Genomic DNA, 20,934 nt, shown 5'->3' on the forward strand with positions numbered 1-20,934 from the left:
AACAGCACCTTCCACTCTGATTCCTTCTTAAAAGGGCAATAAAGGAGTCCTACTCTTTTCTAGCTTCCATCTATTTTCTCCTTTAATAAATGATTTTGCAATAGGACAAAGAAGGTTCATTTTAAAGGTGAAAAGCACACTCTCCTTCGCCTCCCTATCTTGTTCCTTATCTTCCCCCATTGTAACCACATGAAAGCTAGATTTAACACAAGAAACCCGTGGGAGCGCTGTTCCACCCCATGTTCTATTCGATTTGCCCCATGGTAGCCTTGGAAATGTACAGGTATCTCTGATTCCGTTTGCTTTTACTCATCTGTCTGAAGACTGCACATGTCTTGTATCTAATCAAAGTGGCCTCAGGAAAACCAAGTGATTCCTAAATGATTTTGGACTCAAACTGTTTATAATACTAAACTGACAACCTTACTTTCAATGCTAAGGCAGCACAGTCACACTGCTTACAGTAGATAGACAAAGCACCATAAATTCTATTCTGACTTCCCACTAAACTGATACCTACTATCAGTAACATTCTGTACCTCTTTTTCCACTTCTGCAATGAATATAGTAAAACTGAGCAGCAAAGAGTGAATTATTCTAAAGTACAGTGAACCTAGATGTTCAAGACAGTTCACAAATACAATGGATGAAATCCTGTTACTAAGCATGGAAACTGAATCAGTGAGGATTTGCAAGTTCAACTGACTCAATGGGCCCACTCTAGTTGAGTACACTGAGCAACAGGATTTCAGTCAATATAAAATGTAAAGCATCCAGTCCTGCCACCAAGTGTTTTCATCTAAACAAAGTCTGATAAACAATCAAGCCATGACACAAAAAGGTTATGTGGTTAAATATGTTGTTCAGACAGCCAATGATCCAGATAGGATATTTATTAGTGTACTTGGACAAAAGAGTTGTATTAAGTGTATAATATATACCTAGTGAAGCATCTGTTTTGTTAAATGTATTTCTTTCAATCAAGAAAGAATTTTTATTTATATATATAATATAATCCAAAGTCAGTTAACTATATCCTCCAGATCAGTGGTTCTTAACCTTTGTTACTCAGATGTTTTTGAACTGCAGCTCCCAGAAACCCCAGCGAGCACAGTTGGTGGTGAAGGTTTCTGGGAGTTGCAGTCCAAAACTCCTGAGTAACCCAAGGTTAAGAACCAGTGCTCCAGATGGCAAATGAACTCCAAACAATCCCTGTGAAGAAAATAAAACCAAAACATTCACTCAGAATGAGTCTTTCCTCTAACTTGGAGAACATAAAGCATTTTCAAGACAGACCCTCTTTAAGAAAGAGCCAAACATTTTCAGGACATAGCCAAAACAGCTGCTTTCTGAACGCATTTGATTGACAGTTTTGAGATGCTGTATATTGTATGCATCACCTACCTTGAATGCTTACAAAGTTTACGGGGTCTAATATTCAATTTTCGATCACAGTTCTCTGGATCGCTGGAATTACTGTCATAAGGATGAGGCCGTCCTGCCATTCCACTCCAAGCTTCCTCACACTACTGCTCTGAAAAGCATACAGCCAGCACTCATAACCTACATTAAGAGAGTAGTGTTGACCTTTAAAAATGTCATGCAGGATAAAACAAAAGCAAAAACATGAAGAGCTCTTTCGTTATTTCTTCTCCCCAACCAAAAGTAATACTGGCAAACTAGCACTATGATATATTTCTCTAAAAAATGAAAATACTTGGACCTTGCGGTGTTAAAGGCATGCTTGTTACAGGAAGCCACTTTTAATGAAACAAATTTATTACTGATGACATAGGACATTAACAGAATCCTCTCTAGTGAAACATGACATTAATAGAATCTTTTTTCTTAGTACATTGTTAACTCTTGATTGTATATACATCAACAGTATTAGAAAGAAAATATAGATTAACACATGATTTACAAGAATCTTTGTTAGATAATAAAATGTGGTTTTGAGGTTATGTCATTTGTTCCATTAATTTTTTCAGTGTTTTTCAGTGGCCAATTCTTGTCCCAGAACCCAATTTGCTTTCAAACTAGCAGACCACAGACCAGGAGCAACAGCTCATACCAGTAATATCAAATATCTATAGAAATCAAAGGAAAACTAGGGGCACACATTACAAACTAAGATTTTGACACCTCAAAATGATACATCCTTAATGAATAAAGGAGCTGGGAATGTACACTTTGCAATAAGCTTTACATCACCCCAAACCATGCATCATATAATGGACAGTTGGGGAAGACCATGCTGTACTTATCTATCAACCTGCAATGTTATCAAGACAAGCAAGCCCAAATATAGCTACTTCAAAAATTGTTTCATATACAATTAACACATAGGCACTACAAATCTTTGAGAAATGGAAATTTAGCTCAGAGAACAGGACATTTCTTAGTTTTCTCCTTTTTCAGAGGCAAAAGGTCATAGCTGCACAGCATTAATGAAAAACTCATCTGTGAACTTAGATTGCTTGCTTGCAACTCCCAGAATCCTGGCTGAGGGAATTTCTGGCAAAACAAACAGGAACGTGATAAAGGGAACCGTCATAGGAAATGGAGCCACAGTCGTTCACAGAGTAGTGACAAGAAACAGCGCAGCCGTAGCCGTGATCAGCGCAACAGGGAGCGCAGTGTATCATGGGATTGCAGGAGACGCAGGTAGGGGCTACTTTATGAGGAGATTGACTAGTCTTTTTTCCCTCTTTGTTTTCAGAATCCAACATCATGAGCATACTGGGAAAGAATCTGAGTACTGGATGGAACCTAAATTCAGCTAATGATGAACAGTAGGGAAGCCTTTTCCTTCATCCCTCCACTGCCTTGTGGCTATATCCACTGATGGAAAAGGCTTCAGGAGTAAACCTTGAGGCAAAATCAGGAGCCGGAGTCCCGGAGGCAGTTCGTGTTGTTCTGTCAACTCTTGCGACATCGCTGGAACAAGTTGTATTGGCTCTTGCCTTTCCATTGGACTATTTCAGTGATGTGGAGAGGGGGGATTTGCTGCTTGGGTAACAGCCTATCCTCAATATTACTTTACCCAGGCTTCGTGGGTGTCTGTGAATTTCGTTGTATGGGTATACTGTGTATATACTTACAATGATAAATTATTATTATTATTATTATTATTATTATTATTATTATTATTATTATTATTATTATTATTATTATTATTATTATTATTATTATTATTATTATTATTATTATTATTATTATTATTATTATTATTATTTGTCATAGCAGAGTCTCTCTGGCTTCCTCTAACAGACAGCTCTGGTAAAACATAGGCATTTTTTCTGCATTTTTCTTTTAATACTTTTAACATTTAATATTTGCAGACCATGGATAAGTGAATCAGGGGATACTGATCCCATGGACAAGGGGGTCCTACTGTACAGAATGAAATAGCTGAGATAAAATTGATGCACACGATGGACACCCATATAAATGGATTGAATATCAGTCAAGGTTTTTTAAGTCATTACTAAATGTAACAATATGCTGTTTTCCTTCACTACCAACAGATTCATTTTGAAGAACAAGGCTCAAAGGTAAAATCTGTCACCATCCCCCTGTTATTTCCTTTAACCATGTTACTGCTTAGAATTGGTCTTTAAAGTACCACAATATCTTTTTTTCTGTGTCTTTGTCTTGTGTCTTGGAATGTTTACAGAATGGGGCTTAAAAAAAAAAAAACAAGGTCATAACTCATGGCAGTTATGAAATGCAACCATACACTGCTTTCACTTAGAGCCAAGCATAAATATTTTACTGTTAATATTCTCTGTATTCCACCTCATATGTCTGAAGATGTGGGCAAAGTTTTATGGAAGTTTATATTAAAATACAACAGTTAATCTTTAAGATGCCACAACATTTTTGTCCTTTTTAGGCTTTTTTGCATTTTCCTGACATACTAATCATATTAATTTAACAGCCAAAACAAGTCTATTTCTTTACCACACTAACAGAAAAAAACAGTTCCCTCTCTATCCTACCTAGCAAAAACATTTTGCTAAATGTTCATCCAAACTCAATTTTCTAGCTGGGTTTCTTTCATTTGACGATAGAAGATAACTATCTACATATTAAGTTAATGCACCCATTACATGGCACCTAAAACTTATGTAATGAAAACCATATAGGTCAGGATTTTTGACACTGCTTTGGCTAGCTGAACCAGGAAGAACACAATCTCCATTTCTACTTGCAGACACCCCCCAAGCCACTGAGAAATGCAGCAGAGAAACCACAACTGCACTGACTACACACCATTGGCCCATCACAATTGTATCCTTGCCTTACAGAAGATCATACTTTATTTTACATTTAAATTATAGCCATCTGTTAAATACTATAGATATTTGATGTTGCTGCTACTGTTATGTGCCATCAAGTCACCTCCAACTTAGAGAAATCGTATGACTGAATGACTTCCAAAATGCCCTGTCCTCAACAGCCCTCCTGAGTTCTTGTAAACTCAAATCTGTAGCTTCTTTCATAGAGTCAATCCATTTCATGTTTGGTCGTCCTCTTTTCCTCCCACCTACAATTCCTATCTGCCATGATAACATAATACAAAGAGCATAGCACATTTCTCTTGAAAGCTCACTCCTATTGCAGTGCATACTGTACTTGACAAACATTATTCACATGAGATTACAATATACTGTACTGTAAATACAGCCTGAAAAGAATAAAGCATTACATAAGGCAGAAGACTAGCTTATAGAGCATTTAAAAATCATTTATTAGAATGACAAACTGGAACAGTTCTGGTTCATTTTTAAAGCATCGCATTTTGCTACTCTAGGTCTACAGTGTATAGGAGGGAAGGAGCTTTAGGAATTGTGCACTGCAACTCCCATCATCCCTCACCAATGGTTATGGCAATGAGGGTGGATGAGAGGTACACTCCAACAGCAACCAGCAGAAGAATATATTCTTCGCATAATTTCATCATTCAAATGGAAGGGGCTCCAGATGTAATGCTAAATTATAGTTTGGAGTAATATGAATGAGTCTGTACAAGGACTAAGGTTCTTTATTCACCACCATCCCCTCTGGTGGAGCCATAACCAGAGACAAATATTATGTCCAGATTCTGAAAAACTGTGAATTCATTCATTTATCCACCTTTCTCCTTAAAAAGGACAAGGGCCGGTAATGGCTTCAGCCAGGGTCTGGGACTCTCTAACCTTCTAGATATTTTGGCCTATGATGCCTATCAGTCTGCCTAGCACAGCCACTAGTAAGAAATTGTAACAATTGTAATTAAGAACCTCTGGAGGCCCCAAAGCACGCCCCCCCCCATAAACACTACTGTATTCTCATTCATGTATGCAACCAGTGAGGGCTCACATGTTAGATCTGTCTCCTCAGAGTTGAAGGGAAGAACAGGGAAGACTCCTCAAGTCAGATATCATTCCTCCTTGATGGGTCAGGCAATGGAAACAGCACAAGGGATACCTCCATGTGATACCTGTGTGACTATCGTACCTGTCAAGCCACATTTTTTCAGCCAAGGACTTTGCTTCCAGTTCTCCCTCCGTGCCTTGAAACACTTAGCCATAGAGCTGGACTTCATGCCTTTTTTTTCTCCCAACTTCAGTCTTTCACCACCAACTCTGATTATGAGTCCTGTGCAGCTCTAAAACTCATGTATACCTCTGATCAGATCAAACTGATCCTAATAGAAATATTAACCCTCTGTGAATTCTGCTCTACAACTCTGTCTTTTCCTCTATGCTCCACTAAAACAGCCGTTACTAATTTTACAGACAATCCTCCCACTACCTGAACTGTTAGAAAATATCTCCATTCTGTCATCACTCTCCTCAACCTTTCTACTGCCTTTAATACAGTCTTTCTCATCTTCCATGATAATCCTTTTGCTAGATCACTGCTTCCCAAACCCTAAGGGTGTGTGAAGGCATTCTGAGGGTGGCGTGAAGATGTGGGTTATAATACATGGAAGAAAGTGTGGGGTGGGCACAAAAAGATTTCCATAAATGAAAGTAAAGATGTGACTAATATCTCTTCTTGAGAGAGTGAGAGTGAGTGAGTACTGGTGTAGGTGGGAATGTGTGATATAAACTGCTGCAGCTCTCAGAAAGCAATGGGTAAGCCATCTCTCTCTCTCTCATTCACTCTTTTCCAGTATGCATTAACCCAGTTCTGTCCCCAAGAGAGCTGTACCTACCTCCCTGCTTTTTGGGAAAGAGTTATTTCAGCAAAGAGTATGAAATGGGTGTGAGAGAGAACAGAGACAGAGTTCTGTTGCAGAATAACTGACACAAAAAAATCAGCAAATACAAAAACTAATAAACAAGAGCAATATGAATAAAAGCTGGGATGCCTCTTATAACCACAGGTCAGTTAGACACTGCTCTGAATCTTTTTCTATTTGTTCTCTTTCCATGAGCTGAAAATGCCAACATAACCAACCCAACTCCATTTGTAGAGATATGAACCTCTGCCCCCGCTTTTTTTTGCAGGAGTCCTCTCTAACAGTACACGCTATACCAAAGAGCGGATGGGAGGAACAAAAATTTGCTACAGAGCCACTAGCAAAAATCAGCCAACAGAAAACACACAGGAAGCTGTCAATCATACTTCTGTGCTGGAAAAAGGAGGAGGAGAGCAAAGTGTAACTGGCATCCCTTGCTTTTTAAAAAAAAAAATGAATAAGGGAGAGGCAGGCAGAGCTGGGTTGGCACTCAGGCAAACTGAAGAAGAAAAAGACTGGTTACTGGCTTTAACAGGTATCCTATTTGTATTCACACTCTCTTTATAGTTTTTCTATTTTTTCCTGCCAGTAGCTCTGTAACAGAACAGTGTTCCTTGTTTTTATCCTTCCCCCTTTTTTTCCACTGGCTGTGGGAGGTACTCCCACTTGTATTATCTTGCACTCCATCCCCACTGCATTAGTTATTCTTTCTCTTCTGAAGTGCTAGCACTTTCTACAAATCATAATATTTTTTAGATTTGCTAGCTAGGAGACTGCAGGGAAGTAGACCAGTGCAGGGGGTACACTTCAGTCATAAGCATACAAACACATCTCACAATAAGTCTCACAGATTTCAGAAGCTCATTTATGATTTTAGCTTTAATTTTTTGTGCCAGGTTATATATTTACACATTTTATTCTGAAATAACCAGTTGCCCTCAAAATTGCCCTGGTTGTCCCCTGTTGTTCTTGATAGACATTTTAATATTGTCTTGTTTCAGTTCCAGAGAAAAATTGTCAGCTGCCAGCTATCAGCTAATTCAGCTTCCTTCAGGGCACCACATAACCCCAAAACAGGGAGGGAGATTCTGTGTACAGGTTTCAGAATAATATGTTTCATGAAATAACATCAGACATCAAAACTATCGAAGGAAATAGACTTAGTTATATGGATAATTTCAGATCTGGCAGATATATGTATTTTCAAACTTATGTATCACCTAAGAAAAGTGATATACAGTGGTGCCTCGCACAACGGGTGCCTCACACAACGATGAATTCACACAACGATGCCTTTTTCTGTTAAATTTGCCGCCTCACTCAGCGATGTTTCCTATGGGGGATTTTCACACAACGATCTCCCTTTTCGCTCCTGTAAAAGTGTCTTACAATGTTTGGAAGCTGTTTTAAATGATTAAAATGGTTAGCACACCTCCTGAAACCCATGAAAACTGATTTTGGTGTTGTTCTGACACTTCGTTAATTTATGATGATTTTTTAAATTTTCTCCATTGGAAACCATTGGATGGTCTGTCTAATGGTTTCTCATGAAATTATGCAAAATACAACTGACACACTGTTATTCTTATGTTCTGTCTTCCAACTTCCAACTCAAGGCACCTATGAACAAATTAATTTTATTTAATTAATTTGTATGATGCCTTTCTCACATAAAGAAAAGGAAATGGTTAACAATTTTTCCATAACTTGGTTCAAGTAAAAATTCCAAATGGACACTGCACCCAAGAAAGCAAAGGAGACTGAGACCTGGAAGGGCAGCTATGAAGGAATTAGAAATCATTTTAAAGTATAAGGATGTATTAGTGCAGATCAAGGTCAAAATTATCCACACTGTGGCATTCCTGCTGATTATGTACAGACATGAAAGCTAAACAATGATGAAGGCTCATAGGGAAAAAATTGACTCCTCTGAAAAATGCTATCAGAGGAGTTTTACAGTGTTGATGTTCAACCCACTTACAGAAAGAAAATAAATCTGTTGTATATCAAATCAGGCCTGAACTCTCACTGTAAGCTAAAATGACTAAACCGAGGTTGTTGTACTTCGGAAATATTGTAAAAAAAACAAGAGTCACTGGAAAGAAAACAATGTGTAAGAAAGCAGGAAAAGAAGACTACCAAATATGAAATTCGGTAGTATAAAGGAAGGCACGGCCTCTAGTTTGTGAGACCTGAGAAGGACTGTTAATGTTAGGGCCCATTGTGAGCCTATAATATACTATACTGTATGAAACACAAACTAAAATTCTTAGGTATTATTTCATATACTGTACAATGGTGGTGCTACTCAAGCTAACCCTTGTTAGTACTACACAGAAAAAGAAAACAGTAAACTACTTCTGAACGGTCTATACCTCAGAAACCATTGCCTCAGAGGGTACCATATAAATAACACAATTCATTTGGTACTAGAGTAGCCCCTAGGTCAAAGCTGGAGAACCTATGATTATATCTGACTACGTACAACTGCCACCATTCCTACCCAATAGCTATGCTTGTTGGAACTGACAGGAATTGCAGTTCAACAAGATCTTAAAGGCCACAGGCTCTCCCGCCCAAGGGTCTAGCTGTCTTTTGCCCAACCAGAATAAGATTAATCAAGGGGTATCTAGCCAATTCATGTTCATGAATTGCCGCTCAGAGTGGTATAGATTTATCAGATGGGCGGGATATAAATCAAATAAATAAATAAATAAATTCATGCGCCTTTTCTCTCCCTCCTTGCCAACATCACCCCTTTCTTCCATTCAGACATAACACTCCACGCTAGCAAATACATTCATGGATCCAGAGATACTACTCTGGTCGAATAAACTGCTGGATAGCTCAGTGGTTTAGGACTATGGCTGTGGAGCCAGACACTGGAAATTCAATTACCCACTGTGCCTCCTTGACAGAGGCTGGACTTGATGATCCGCAGATTCCCCTCCAGCTCTGCAGTTCTAAAATATAAGCTGTTTCTGGGTTCACTCCATTGCTATTAAACAGGAAAATGCTCTCCACTGATGAACAGGGAACCTTTCCTTGAGTAGTTTGGATGAAAAGAGGTTATTTTTCATTATCTCAATGTAATGGTAGTACAAGATGCTATAGAATTAATATACATATACTCTATGCTAACTTTTAAAACCAGAAATATTTTATTTTTAAACTCAAGAAAAATAGGACATTTTGGGCAAAATCCCCTTGCGCAACTTTTCACCATGCAAACAGGATGACATCATCATCTGGTGACTGGGATATTTAATTTAAATGAACTGAAAGCTACCTATCTTATTCCTCTTTTCATATTACAAGGCTCCCTGAGGATCTCCCTTGACTTTGAGAAGCCTTGAGATGAAGAAGGTATCTTTCAAAACTAAAAATAACTATCAGATTGCCACTGCCAGGATTGAGATGGTGGTGGTGATCGTTCAGCTATGTTTGGCTAGTAAAGGCTTCCCCAGGACAACAGGAAGCCCTAAGGAGCCTTGAAACTTGATGGGTGGTGCAGGTAGGAAAATTAAATTAAATATACCAGTTGCCACATGATGACATCAGTCTGGTTTGCATTGCATAAGCTATACCACCCGGATTATAGCCATTAATTTACAATTTAAGCCATTATTTGATGGACTTCAAGTAATTATCTGGGCTTTTTCTTAATTACAAATTTCAACAGCTGTTTTTCTGATTATTTCACTATATTTAAATGCATTATGTACACTTCTCATGAGTTTCAGTCAAGCAATATAAAAAATATTAATATTGTTACATTTGATTATCAAACTTATAACAGCCATGATATTTGAGAAATACAGTGGTGCCTCGCTTAATGAGCACACCGTATAACGACGAAATCGCAGAGCGATCCGTTTTTTCGGATCGCTAATGCGATCTCTTAACGTTTTTCTAATAGGGCAAAATTCACTTTGCGAAGACCGGTAAGCGTTTCGCTTACCGATCTTCGCAAAACGAAGCCCGACGATCAGCTGTTCAGTGGCCAAAATGGCCGCCGGAAGCCCGGAAATGGCCCAAAATGGCTGCGCGCAGCGTTTTCGCGCCCTCGTTAAGTGAGGCGAGGGCGCGAAAATGGCTGCCAGCCATTAAGAAGCATCGCTGAACGGTGAGTATTCGGCCCAATGGAATTCCCTGCCCCGTTCAACGATGCTTCAGCATAGCGAAGGTTAATCCGGAACGGATTAACCTCACTATGCGAGGCACCACTGTAGTCATTTTTGCTTTTATCCTTATATCTCTAAAAATTTAGTTTTTGCAAGTCAATTTTATATCATTGCAAAGCTTTCAAATATAGTGGTGCCTCACAAGACGGGCGCTCCGTTTAATGACGAATCCGCATTACGATGAGGTTTTTGCGATCGCAAAATGACGTTTTCAATGGGGGAATTTCACTGCACGATGATTGGTTCCCTGTTTTGGGAACCGATTTTCGCTTTCCAACGATCAAAACAACTGATCGTCAGGTTTTCAAAACGGCCGCCAGGTGCTCAAAATGGCTCCCCGCTGTGTTTAGGAGCCATTTTTCGCTGCACAGACACCCGAAAATGGCCGCCCCTATGGAGGATCTTTGCTGGACGGTGAGTTCTTAGCCAACTGGAACGCATTAACCAGGTTTTAATGCATTTCAATGGCTTTTTACTTTTCGCTTTACGACGTTTTTGTTCTACAGCGATTTTGCTGGAACGAATTAACGTCGTAATGCGAGGCACCACTGTATATACCTGATCTGTCTAGCTCTAACATTCACAGTGTACTGTGCTATATTACAAAGATAATGGTGGTGTTATTAGTGAAATATTTTCAATTAATTATTGAAAAATTAAATATAGAAAATCATTGTAAAATCACTGGAAAATAAGACAAAGGGAATTGGATAGAACAGTCTTGTTCCACAACTAAAAATATCTTCTTAAAAACCTATGAAGGAATTTCAGGAAGTAAAGTAAATGCTAGGGGTGGAGTGGGGTGCAGGTGGACCTAAATGCATGTCTGCAAAAAACAAGGACCATACATTCTAGATGTTTTATAGTGAAAATTACAATGCTTTACAAGTAAATTGTACTGTAGAAGCTGTATGACTAACTAAAATAAACTATGTTTTTAGAATATTTTAAAAAGCTTTGATTCTATATTGAAAAAAGTGCAAATCTATGATAATCTACCGACAAGTTATACAATCCTGCACATTAGTTCTGGCATTAAGAAGAATATTCAGACTATGCAATATAATTCTAATGTTTTAGTATTTAAAAATTCACACAGGTCCTGTTACATACCACTTTTGGTGTATTACCAGATAGCAAGAAGAATATACAAGTGCTCCATGTGCTTTTTTAGTATTTGTGGTTTTTAAAGTCTTACATTGCAAAGCAAGACACGATCTTATAGACATAACAAGATAACATGATCTGCCTTTTTAAACAAGGACTGACCATGTATCATCACCTACTGGAAAGGTAAAGTAGGTGAGCTGAGATCAAAAATACTAGGTATTTAACAGAAGATTCTTGTCAGTGGAAGATGATGAGATACTTTCTCCCTTTTGAAATCTGTTTTAGAGTTTGTGGACCCTTGGAAGCAGGTTGGGGAGGCATAAACATTTGGTGGAAATTCTACTCTTCCTATTCACATCATGGATATAAAGCAATAACGCAAACTGAGTTTAAAGACTCAAGGACCAAGAAATCCTGGAAAAAATGAACAGAATGGTGACAAATGTGAAGTTGAAACACTTAGTGGACCTCACTGTTTTCTCCTTATTAATGGGTTAGCCCACAATAAAACAAAAACTATAAACTGCATGTAATTTACAACATAAACCTCACTGTATACCTTCTTGAAGAAATACCTGAAAGACCTGGATCAAATTATCGTCATGAATTACAGTTAGAGTAGCACAATGCCCCAAAGCTAGGATTCTTCCTTAATGCAAAATGGCCTAACTCCACAGTCAGATTATAAATTCAAAATAAAATGTAACAAATTTCTCTATAGAACCTCAACTACAGCATCTTGATTACAGAAAGGCTTGTCCGTGGAGATTCACATTAGAATCAACCTTATTTAATTAATTTTCATCCCACATTTCTCCTTAGTAAGACCCACAGTGGCTTACTACATGAATTTTTAAAAGCAGATCCAACAGCAAAAATACAATAAATTACAATATGAATACAGTGATAAAGATATTGCCACATTAACATTAGATCAATAAGGTTTAACAATCATTATGAAAACAACAACAAACAACACCACACACCATTAAAAAACCCTGATCAGCATCCAAAACCCTTTCTAAATAAAAATGTCTTTCCTGTTTGTGAAAGAGCAACAGGGAGGAGCCAGCATACATTCCCTTAGAGGAGTAGCTGCTGGAAAAGCCTTTTCTGTCAGAAGTATGAGAAAAGTAGAATAGGAAGAAAGGACTCTCCTGAAGATCTTAAGATGAAGGCAGGCTCCCATGATCCTTATTTTACTGCTGAACTAAAATTCAAATATACAGGTGAGCTCCAGAGTCTAGTAAGATCAAGGCTTGGTTTTCTTTATCAGTTTGCACGTTTTGTTAGAATGTTAAAATGTTAGAACAGTTTTAGTTTGTTTTAATGTGAGATTATTTGTAATTTATCCTAGACTCTACTGACAGATATTTGGTTAGAAATGCTTAAATTAAATCAATACCAGAGTTTGTTTGTTTAAAGGCTTGCAACAATTCAACCTTTTGACCAAACATTACATATTTTGTTACTATTATTGAACTTGCTGGCAACATTTCTGCTCTACTGGCTACAAGAGTATTTGTCTGAATGGCAACACAGGCTGAGGAAGACTGGGCAACATCTGGCCCTCCAAAAATTACTGGGCTAGACCTTCCACCTGACCTAGCCAGAGCAGCATATAGAAAAGGAGGGAAGTATGTGAGTTACTCATAACACTACATTTATACATGAGCAGTCATGCACTTAAAGTCCTTCAAGGTGAACTGTGTGAAGTTTGTGTAAGTAACAGGAAGTATATCATAATACATGCCATAAATGGTCTCATGTGGAAAAGAGCTTTCCTCACGACCATCCTCTTGCAAATGGCATCCATTCTTATGCTCATCAACTGACTCCTTGTATGATCTGCTGTATAACTTCCCTTTTCCACCTGCCACTCAGTCTCCAGAGATCATGGTGGCATTAAAACATAAATGAAATGTGCAGAGAGATATACATATAAATGAATCCATATTTAGGTATATATAAATATATACACACATACATGTACTGTATATATACATTGGCTACTGCATAGATATGTATAATCATACGTAAATATGTATATGCGCGCACACACGCCAACATCGACACACGAAATATAGGCATTATGTTCTAGTGGTGGTATCCTTTGCTTAGCAAGACTCTCCCGTTCGAAGACAACTGCCCCGTCTTTCTTTCTAAACCAAACTACCGTTCCTAGACGAAGGAACACGAAGACGACCAAGCGTCCATCTTCTGACGGAGGGTTTCCCGTCGCCTCGGATGTCCTACTACGCCTTTTCCCGGAACGACCTACCAGTCAGCCTTCCTTACTCGGTCAAGAAAAGAATCGCCGGTGGCCGTCGCTGTCGCCCTCGCTGGTTCTGAGCCTCCAAAGAGGGGTTCCTCTCGGTTCCGGCCACCAACCCCTCACCACCTCCCCTCGTTCCTTCTTAGGGACGCCTCCCTCCCAGCTCCCTCGTTCCTCAGGCCGCTCCCAACTCACCTCGAGGAAAGGCGCAACGGCCCAGGGCGCGTTCTCACCTGTTGCGCCCGGCGCGCGGGGCTCCAACCGCCTCGCGCCTCCCTAGCTACGTCCTCACCGATTTACAACAACTACTGTACTAGGCCCGGTCAACCGCCAGCGCCTGTTCTCTCGCGAGAAATAGGCCTCTAGCGGGCGAAACCTCGCGATAGTTCGGGGAGCCCTGTGGCGAAAACGGAGGGAAGGGGGTCGGGTGGGGGAGAGTTCTCCTGCTTACCACACGGAGGCTGCTGGCCGCTTGACTCCCAACAGCACCCAGCACGTCTGAACCAGGCGGGAGGCCGATGCGGGCTTACGGTCGAGCAACGGCGAGCTCTTCTTCTTCCTTGTTCTTGCCGCGTCGAAAGCGAGCCTGGAATGCGGTGGCTCTGGCGGCATCTTCGCCCCCGCGCTGCCTGCTGCCTCCCTTCCTTCTCTCTCGCCCCTCCCATCCGTCAGCCAGTAGCAGAAATGCTTCTTCCCTCACGCCCTTCCCTTCTATACAGCACGAGTGAACAGGGGGAAGGGCGAATTGCTTCAACATTTGTCATTTTCCCCCAGTGTAGCGTCTATAAACTCGCTGAATTACGTTTTACTTTATAACGTCTGAAATGTATGTCACATCAATTACATAGACTGATAGCAGGGGAGGAGCAGCTCTGTTTTTAGACAGCTGCAATTCAGCCAACGGGAAATCTGGTAATAAGTTAAAGATTAACGGGTTTTATCTGCCATAAGCTTTCCTGGGCTACAATTCGCGAAAGCCCGCAGCAAATAAAACGTGTTGGTCTTTTAAGTTCCGCAAGACTGCTTGTTCGAGGTCCTCTAGGGAGGGCAAATCTCAAAAGCAACGTGAGCTCTCTTCTGCCTACTGGACTTGCTCTGAAGTTGTCGTTTAGTCGTGTCCGACTCCTCGTGACCCCATGGACCAGAGCACGCCAGGCCCTCCTGTCTTCCACTGCCTCCTGGAGTTGGGTCAAATTTATGTTGGTCGCATGGATAACACTGTCCAACCATCTCGTCCTCTGTCGTCCCCTTCTCCTCTTGCCTTCACACTTTCCTAACATCAGGATCTTTTATGGGGAGTCTTCTCATGAGATGGTGAAAATATTGGAGCCTCAGCTTCAGGATCTGTCCTTCCAGTGAGCACTCAGGGTTGATTTCCTTTAGAATGGATAGGTTTGTTCTCCTTGCAGTCCAGGGGACTCTCCAGAAACTCCTCCAGCACCACAATTCAAAAGCATCAGTTCTTCGGCAGTCAGCCTTCTTTATGGTCCAGCTCTCACTTCCATACATCACTACAGGAAAAACCATAGCTTTGACTATTGGGACTTTTGTCAGCAAGGTGATGTCTCTGCTTTTTAAGATGCTGTCAAGATTTGTCAACGTTTTCCTCCCAAGAAGCAGGTGTCTTTTAATTTCATAGCTGCTGTCACCATCTGCAGTGATCATATAGCCCAAGAAAGTAAAATCTGTCACTGCCTCCATATCTTCCGCTTCTATTTGCCAGAAGGTGATGGGGCCAGTGGCCATGATCTTAGTTTTTTTTTATGTTGAGCTTCAGACCATTTTTTGCACTCTCCTCTTTCACCCTCATTATGAGGTTCTTTAATTCCTCCTCACTTTTTGTCATCAGAGTGTTATCATCTGCATATCGGAGGTTATTGATATTTCTTCCGGTAATCTTAATTCTGGTTTGGGATTCCTCCAGTCCAGCCTTTTGCATGAGGTATTCTGCATATAAGTTAAATAAGCTGGGGGACAATATACAGCCTTGTCATACTCCTTTCCCAATTTTGAACCAATCAGTTGTTCCACATTCAGTTCTAACTGCTGCTTCATGTCCCACATATAGGTTTCTCAGGATATAGATAAGGTGGTCAGGCACTCCCATTTCTTTAAGAACTTGCCATAGTTTGTTGTGATCCACACAGTCAAAGGCTTTTGCATAGTCAATGAAGCAGAAGTAGATGTTTTTCTGGAACTCTGGCTTTCTCCATAATCCAGCGCAAGTTAGCAATTTGGTCTTTAGTTCTTCTGCCCCTTCGAAATCCAGCTTGTACTTCTGGGAGTTCTCGGGCCATATACTGCTGAAGCCTATCTTGTAGGATTCTGAACATAACCTTGCTAGCATTGAAATGAGTGCAATTGTACGGTAGCTGGAGCATTCTTTGGCACTGCCCTTCTTTGGGATTGGGATATAGACTGATCTTTTCCAGCCCTCTGGCCACTGTTGAGTTTTCCAAACTTGCTGGCATATTGAATGTAGCACCTTGACAGCGTCATCTTTTAAGATTTTAAATAGTTCAACTGGAATGCCATCATCTCCACTGGCCTTGTTGTTTGCCATGCTTTCTAAGGCCCACTTGACTTCACTCTCCAGGGTGTCTGGCTCAGGGTCAGAAACCACATTATCTGGATTGTTCGGGATAGCCACATCTTTCTTGTATACTGTATTTTTTGCTCCATAAGATTCAGCTGTCCATAAAATGCACCTACGTTTTAGGAGAGCAAAACAGGAAAAAATATTCTGGCAATTTTGGCCCGCTGGGCCTGCGGGGGTGGTGGTGGTGGAAGACTGCTGGGAAGGGTCTGGGAAGGGAAGGGAAAGTGGCAGTTTTGGCCTGCTAGGCCTGCGAGGGGGGGTGGAAGATGGCTGGGAAAGGTCAAAATCAAAATCAACACCTTCCCTTCCCAGCTGTCTTCCACCACTACCATCCAGGGCCTAGCAGGCCGAAATCGCCACCTTCCCTTCCCTCCCCAGACCCTTCCCAGGCGTCTTCCACCCCCACACCCCGCGGGCCTTGCAGGCCGAAATCACCACCACCACTCCGTAGACTTCCGGGAGCTTACCTGGCCTTCCTCCACAGCTTCTTCCTAACTGTTGGGGTGAAAAAGCTACCAAGAAGCAGCCTTTTTGCCATCTACAGTTAGAATTTAAATTGCAACCCTTTTTTACAGTATTAACTCCATAAGAAGCACACACTTTCCCCCCACTTTTTTTGGAGGAAAAAGTGTGTCTTATAGAGTGAAAAATACAGTAATTCCTCTGTGTATTCTTACCACCTCTTCTTGATGTCTTCTGCTTTTGTTAAGTCCCTCCCATTTTTGTCCTTTATCATGTCCATCTTTGCACAATATGTTCCTTTAATATCTCCAATTTTCCTGAACAGATCTCTGGTTTTTACTTTCCTATTATTTTCTTCTATTTCTTTGCATTGTTCATTTAACAATGCAAAGAAATATGTTGAACATTTGCATTGTTCCTCTGAAGTAGCATTGCCCTATTGAGGGAAACACCAAAATGCATCCGGGGCAACAACATATCAAAGGGAAGAAAGAGGAACCACTTGTCCATGTGAATTAAGTCAAAGAACAGGTGTGGGGCTTAAAATGCGAAAGAGAGGAAGGAAGATACCGGATGTTATCAGATTAATACAAAACAAAAACCTGACACTGCACTTACATGCATAACAGAGAGAGAGCCTGTTGGACACACCAGGTGTTACTTTGAGTAAATATGCATAGGCACGTTAAGCAACGTAGAGCAAGCCATTTTATCTAGTTGGTGGCAGGGGCTCTTGATTTCCAGTAAAGCACAAGTGAGAGCAATAAAGAACCCTCCACACCTGATTCTCAACATGGCCTTGAGCATTTCAGTGGTTCATTGTTTCAATATCCTCTTTTGTATTAAATCTAATCTTTAGGTTCCCTCGCATGTTTTGGACTTCAGCGCAGCCAGTCCCTCACCATTAGCCAAGCTGACTGGGGTTTCTGGGAGTTGTACAGCTGGTGCCCACTGCCTGAACGGCCCCTCCTGACTGAATAAAATCAGATACAGGTTAAAAGTGAGCATGTTTTAGACCTAATTGATAAATTGAAGATCACCAGGCCCAGATGGCATCCACCCAAGAGTTATTAAGGAACTGAGAAATGAAATTGCTGATTTCTTAACTAAAATATATAACTTCTCCCTTAAAATGGCCACAGTGCCAGAGGATTACAGGATAGCACATGTCATGTCAATCTTTAAAAAGTGAAATGTGGGGGTGGGGTGGATCTGGGAAACTACAGACCTGTTAGCCTAATGTATGTTCCAGGGAAGATGGTGGAAAGCCTCATCCAAAATAAAATCCTAAAACACATAGAAGAACAAGCCTTGCTGAGGGAAAATTAGCATGGCTTCTGTAAGGGTAAGTCTTGCCTCACAAACCTTTTAAGAATTCTTTGAAAAGGTCAACAGGCATGTGGATGTGGGCAGACCAGTGGATATTGTCTGTCTGGATTTTCACAGTCCCTCACCAAAGGCTGCTGAGAAAACTGCACAGTCAGGGGATAAGAGGGCAGGTCCTCTTATGGACTGAGAATTGGTTGAGAGCCAGGAAACAGAGAGTAGGTGTTAATGAGCAATTTTCACAAAGGAGAGAGGTGAAAATGGTCCTGGGACTGGTGCTTTTCAACCTTTTCATAAATGACCTGGAGACAGGGATAAGCAGTGAGGTAGCCAAGTTTGCAGATGACATGAAACTTCCTGGTGGTGAAAACCAGAAGGGATTGTGAAGAGCTCCAGAAGGATATCTCCAAACTGGGAGAATGGAGGGCAAAATGTCAAATGCGTTTCAATATAAGAAAATGTGAAGTAATGCACATTGGGTGAAAAAATCAAAACTTTTGTTATCAGTTAATGGGTTCTGAGCTGTCAATGATGGATCAGGAAAGAGATCCTGGTGTGCTGGTGGACAGCTTGATGAAAGTGTCAATCCAGTGTGTGGTGGGAGTAAATAAGGCCAATTCCATGCTAGCTATCTTTTAAAAGGGGATTGAAAATAAAACAGCCAACATTATAATGCCATTGTACAAAATGCTGGTAAGGCCGCACCTGGAGTATTGCATACAGTTCTGGTTGCTGCACCTCAAAAAAGACACAGTGAACTGGAAAAGGTGCAGAAGAGAGTGACTAAAATGACGACTGGGATGGGGCACCTCCCTTATGAGGAAAGGCTACAGCCTTTGGGGTTCTTTAGAGAAAAGGCACCTGAGGGGGGATATGACTGAGACATATCAAATTTTTCAGGGGATTGGTTAGTCAGGAGATAAGGTTAGAATAATATATACAAAATTGTAATAAAGTTGTCTGCGTAGATATGCAGATCCTGCAGCAAGATGGCTAGGGAAAATTTTCAAAGATCAAAATGTATCGTGTCTAAAACTTGAATCTTAAGCACATTTTGAAGGAAATACCATTTGATGCTGTACTTCTAGCGTTAAAAAGTTTTGGGCAGAGGCCCTCTTCCATCAGTCTAGCTGGTATCAACCACTCTCTATCTTTTCCAGAACTTCAACCACAACCATTCAACTTACCTGCATCTATGGAAGAGGTAAAACAGTAAAGTTGACCTCCACTGGTTTAGTTGGAACCAACATCCATCAAAATTCTCTCCCTGTCAGATCCTTCATTAGATAATTATCTGTCTTCATTAAGGAGCAATATCACCCCTGCTGTTGCTGAACTTCCTTTTCTTTCTCTTCACTCCCTGTTCTTCTGTTTCTGTGGTTGTTCTCCCCTATAAGGGAGAGTTTTAAGCTATAAAGCCCTTTGAGTGCAAGAGCAAAAACGTGTTGTATAAATGTAGTCAAAAATGACATAACGTTATAATGAAATGACTAATTATTATTACAGGTTGCTCCACCTGCTCTGAATCTAGAGTTGAGTATGGTTTTCATTTGTTTAGTTCAATAGGTCTCTGAAGAAGATAACACTGAATTCCTTAAACAAACAAACTAGGTGAACATTCCTAATTTGTTTGTTTAAGGAATTAAGACACTCCTTTGCCATTTGCAGATATTTGCACACTAGCAGTGATGTTGAGTTTTCTACAAGACAAACCAGCTAAAATTTGTCTGATGCTGACTTTAACCCAGAGCTTGAGAATTTGTTTTTGTTTGTTTGTTTTATAACTCCCAGGATTCCCAACAAACATTCCCTGTTGGGAACTCTGGGGGTTCTCATCCCAGAAAACAATTTTTCTGAACTAATATAGCTTTGTCCTAAATAAACATAGTCATTGTTGGATATGCCTACATAAGTGGAAGCAAAGCCCTTGAAAATTTTTATTTTTATGAGTGCTAATAACTCCCTCTAGTGTTGGGACTATTAAGACGTTTCTGATCCTTGTGTGTGTGTGGGGGGGGGGGCAGGTCTGGGTCATACTAATACATTAATTATTGACCCAAATTGGATATGGCTAATCTAGGCTGACGTGTAAAGAACGTAGACACTAGTGACAGGTAGCTACTCTTTTGTCTTCATATGGAAATTGGCACAGTTGACCTGGCAGAGGAATATCTAGCTCTAGCCTGAACTAAAGCTATGTGCCAAGACACAGGGTGTCGGCTCAGAATTTGGAAGCAATTAATTGCCAATAATAACTAAGCTGTAAATTACTTATTGTAGCGTAAGTATTTTCATGATTTAACTGTAACTTTTCATTCTTTTGTTGTTGTTACAGGATGTGGCTCCCCACAAAATAGACTCATCACAGGAATTAAAGGGTCATCTTTCACAGTGAGATGGCAATGAGATGGATAGGAAGGGCGAGGGAGTTATTAGCACCCCAGGTAGCACTGAGATGTTGTAAATGTGACTTTTAATTACTTTTGATAAATGGGAAATTCAATGTTTTCTTTTAAATCCAGGTAGCTATAATGGTAATTTGAGTGGGGGTTAGAATGAAAACAATAACTAACTGCATTTTAAAATTTCTTTCCAAGCTGGTCAGAACTCCTTCCTATTCAAATTAAGAGAAGAGTGTCTTTTGTGTCATTGTGCAGTGGTTTTTACTTAAATACAATAGTCTGGACCCACACATAGCAAAGCAATCAAAAGCTCTCCCTTAACCTAGCTGATGGAGACCAAA

General features: G+C 40.3%; 1 protein-coding gene across 8 annotated transcripts in view; it reads right to left on the minus strand.

The window, feature by feature from the left end:
* Positions 1 to 14,466, minus strand: part of BTBD10 (BTB domain containing 10) — a 45,876-nt gene extending 31,410 nt beyond the window's left edge. The window contains exons 1-2 of one of the 8 annotated variants that reach the window (XM_020797207.2): positions 14,256 to 14,394; positions 1,405 to 1,563 (exon numbers count right to left, since the gene is read on the minus strand). In XM_020797207.2, the coding sequence (XP_020652866.1) occupies positions 1,405 to 1,505 (101 nt within the window). In that variant the 5' untranslated portion in view covers positions 1,506 to 1,563; positions 14,256 to 14,394. Of the gene's footprint in view, positions 1 to 1,404; positions 1,564 to 13,810; positions 13,945 to 13,999; positions 14,136 to 14,255 lie in introns of those variants that run through there. The other 7 variants (XM_020797206.3, XM_020797208.3, XM_078383963.1 and 4 more) reach the window with 7 other exon arrangements.
* Between the last annotated feature and the right edge of the window lie 6,468 nt (positions 14,467 to 20,934).

The sequence above is a fragment of the Pogona vitticeps genome, chromosome 1 (assembly GCF_051106095.1).
Source record: "Pogona vitticeps strain Pit_001003342236 chromosome 1, PviZW2.1, whole genome shotgun sequence".
Taxonomy (NCBI): domain Eukaryota; kingdom Metazoa; phylum Chordata; class Lepidosauria; order Squamata; family Agamidae; genus Pogona; species Pogona vitticeps.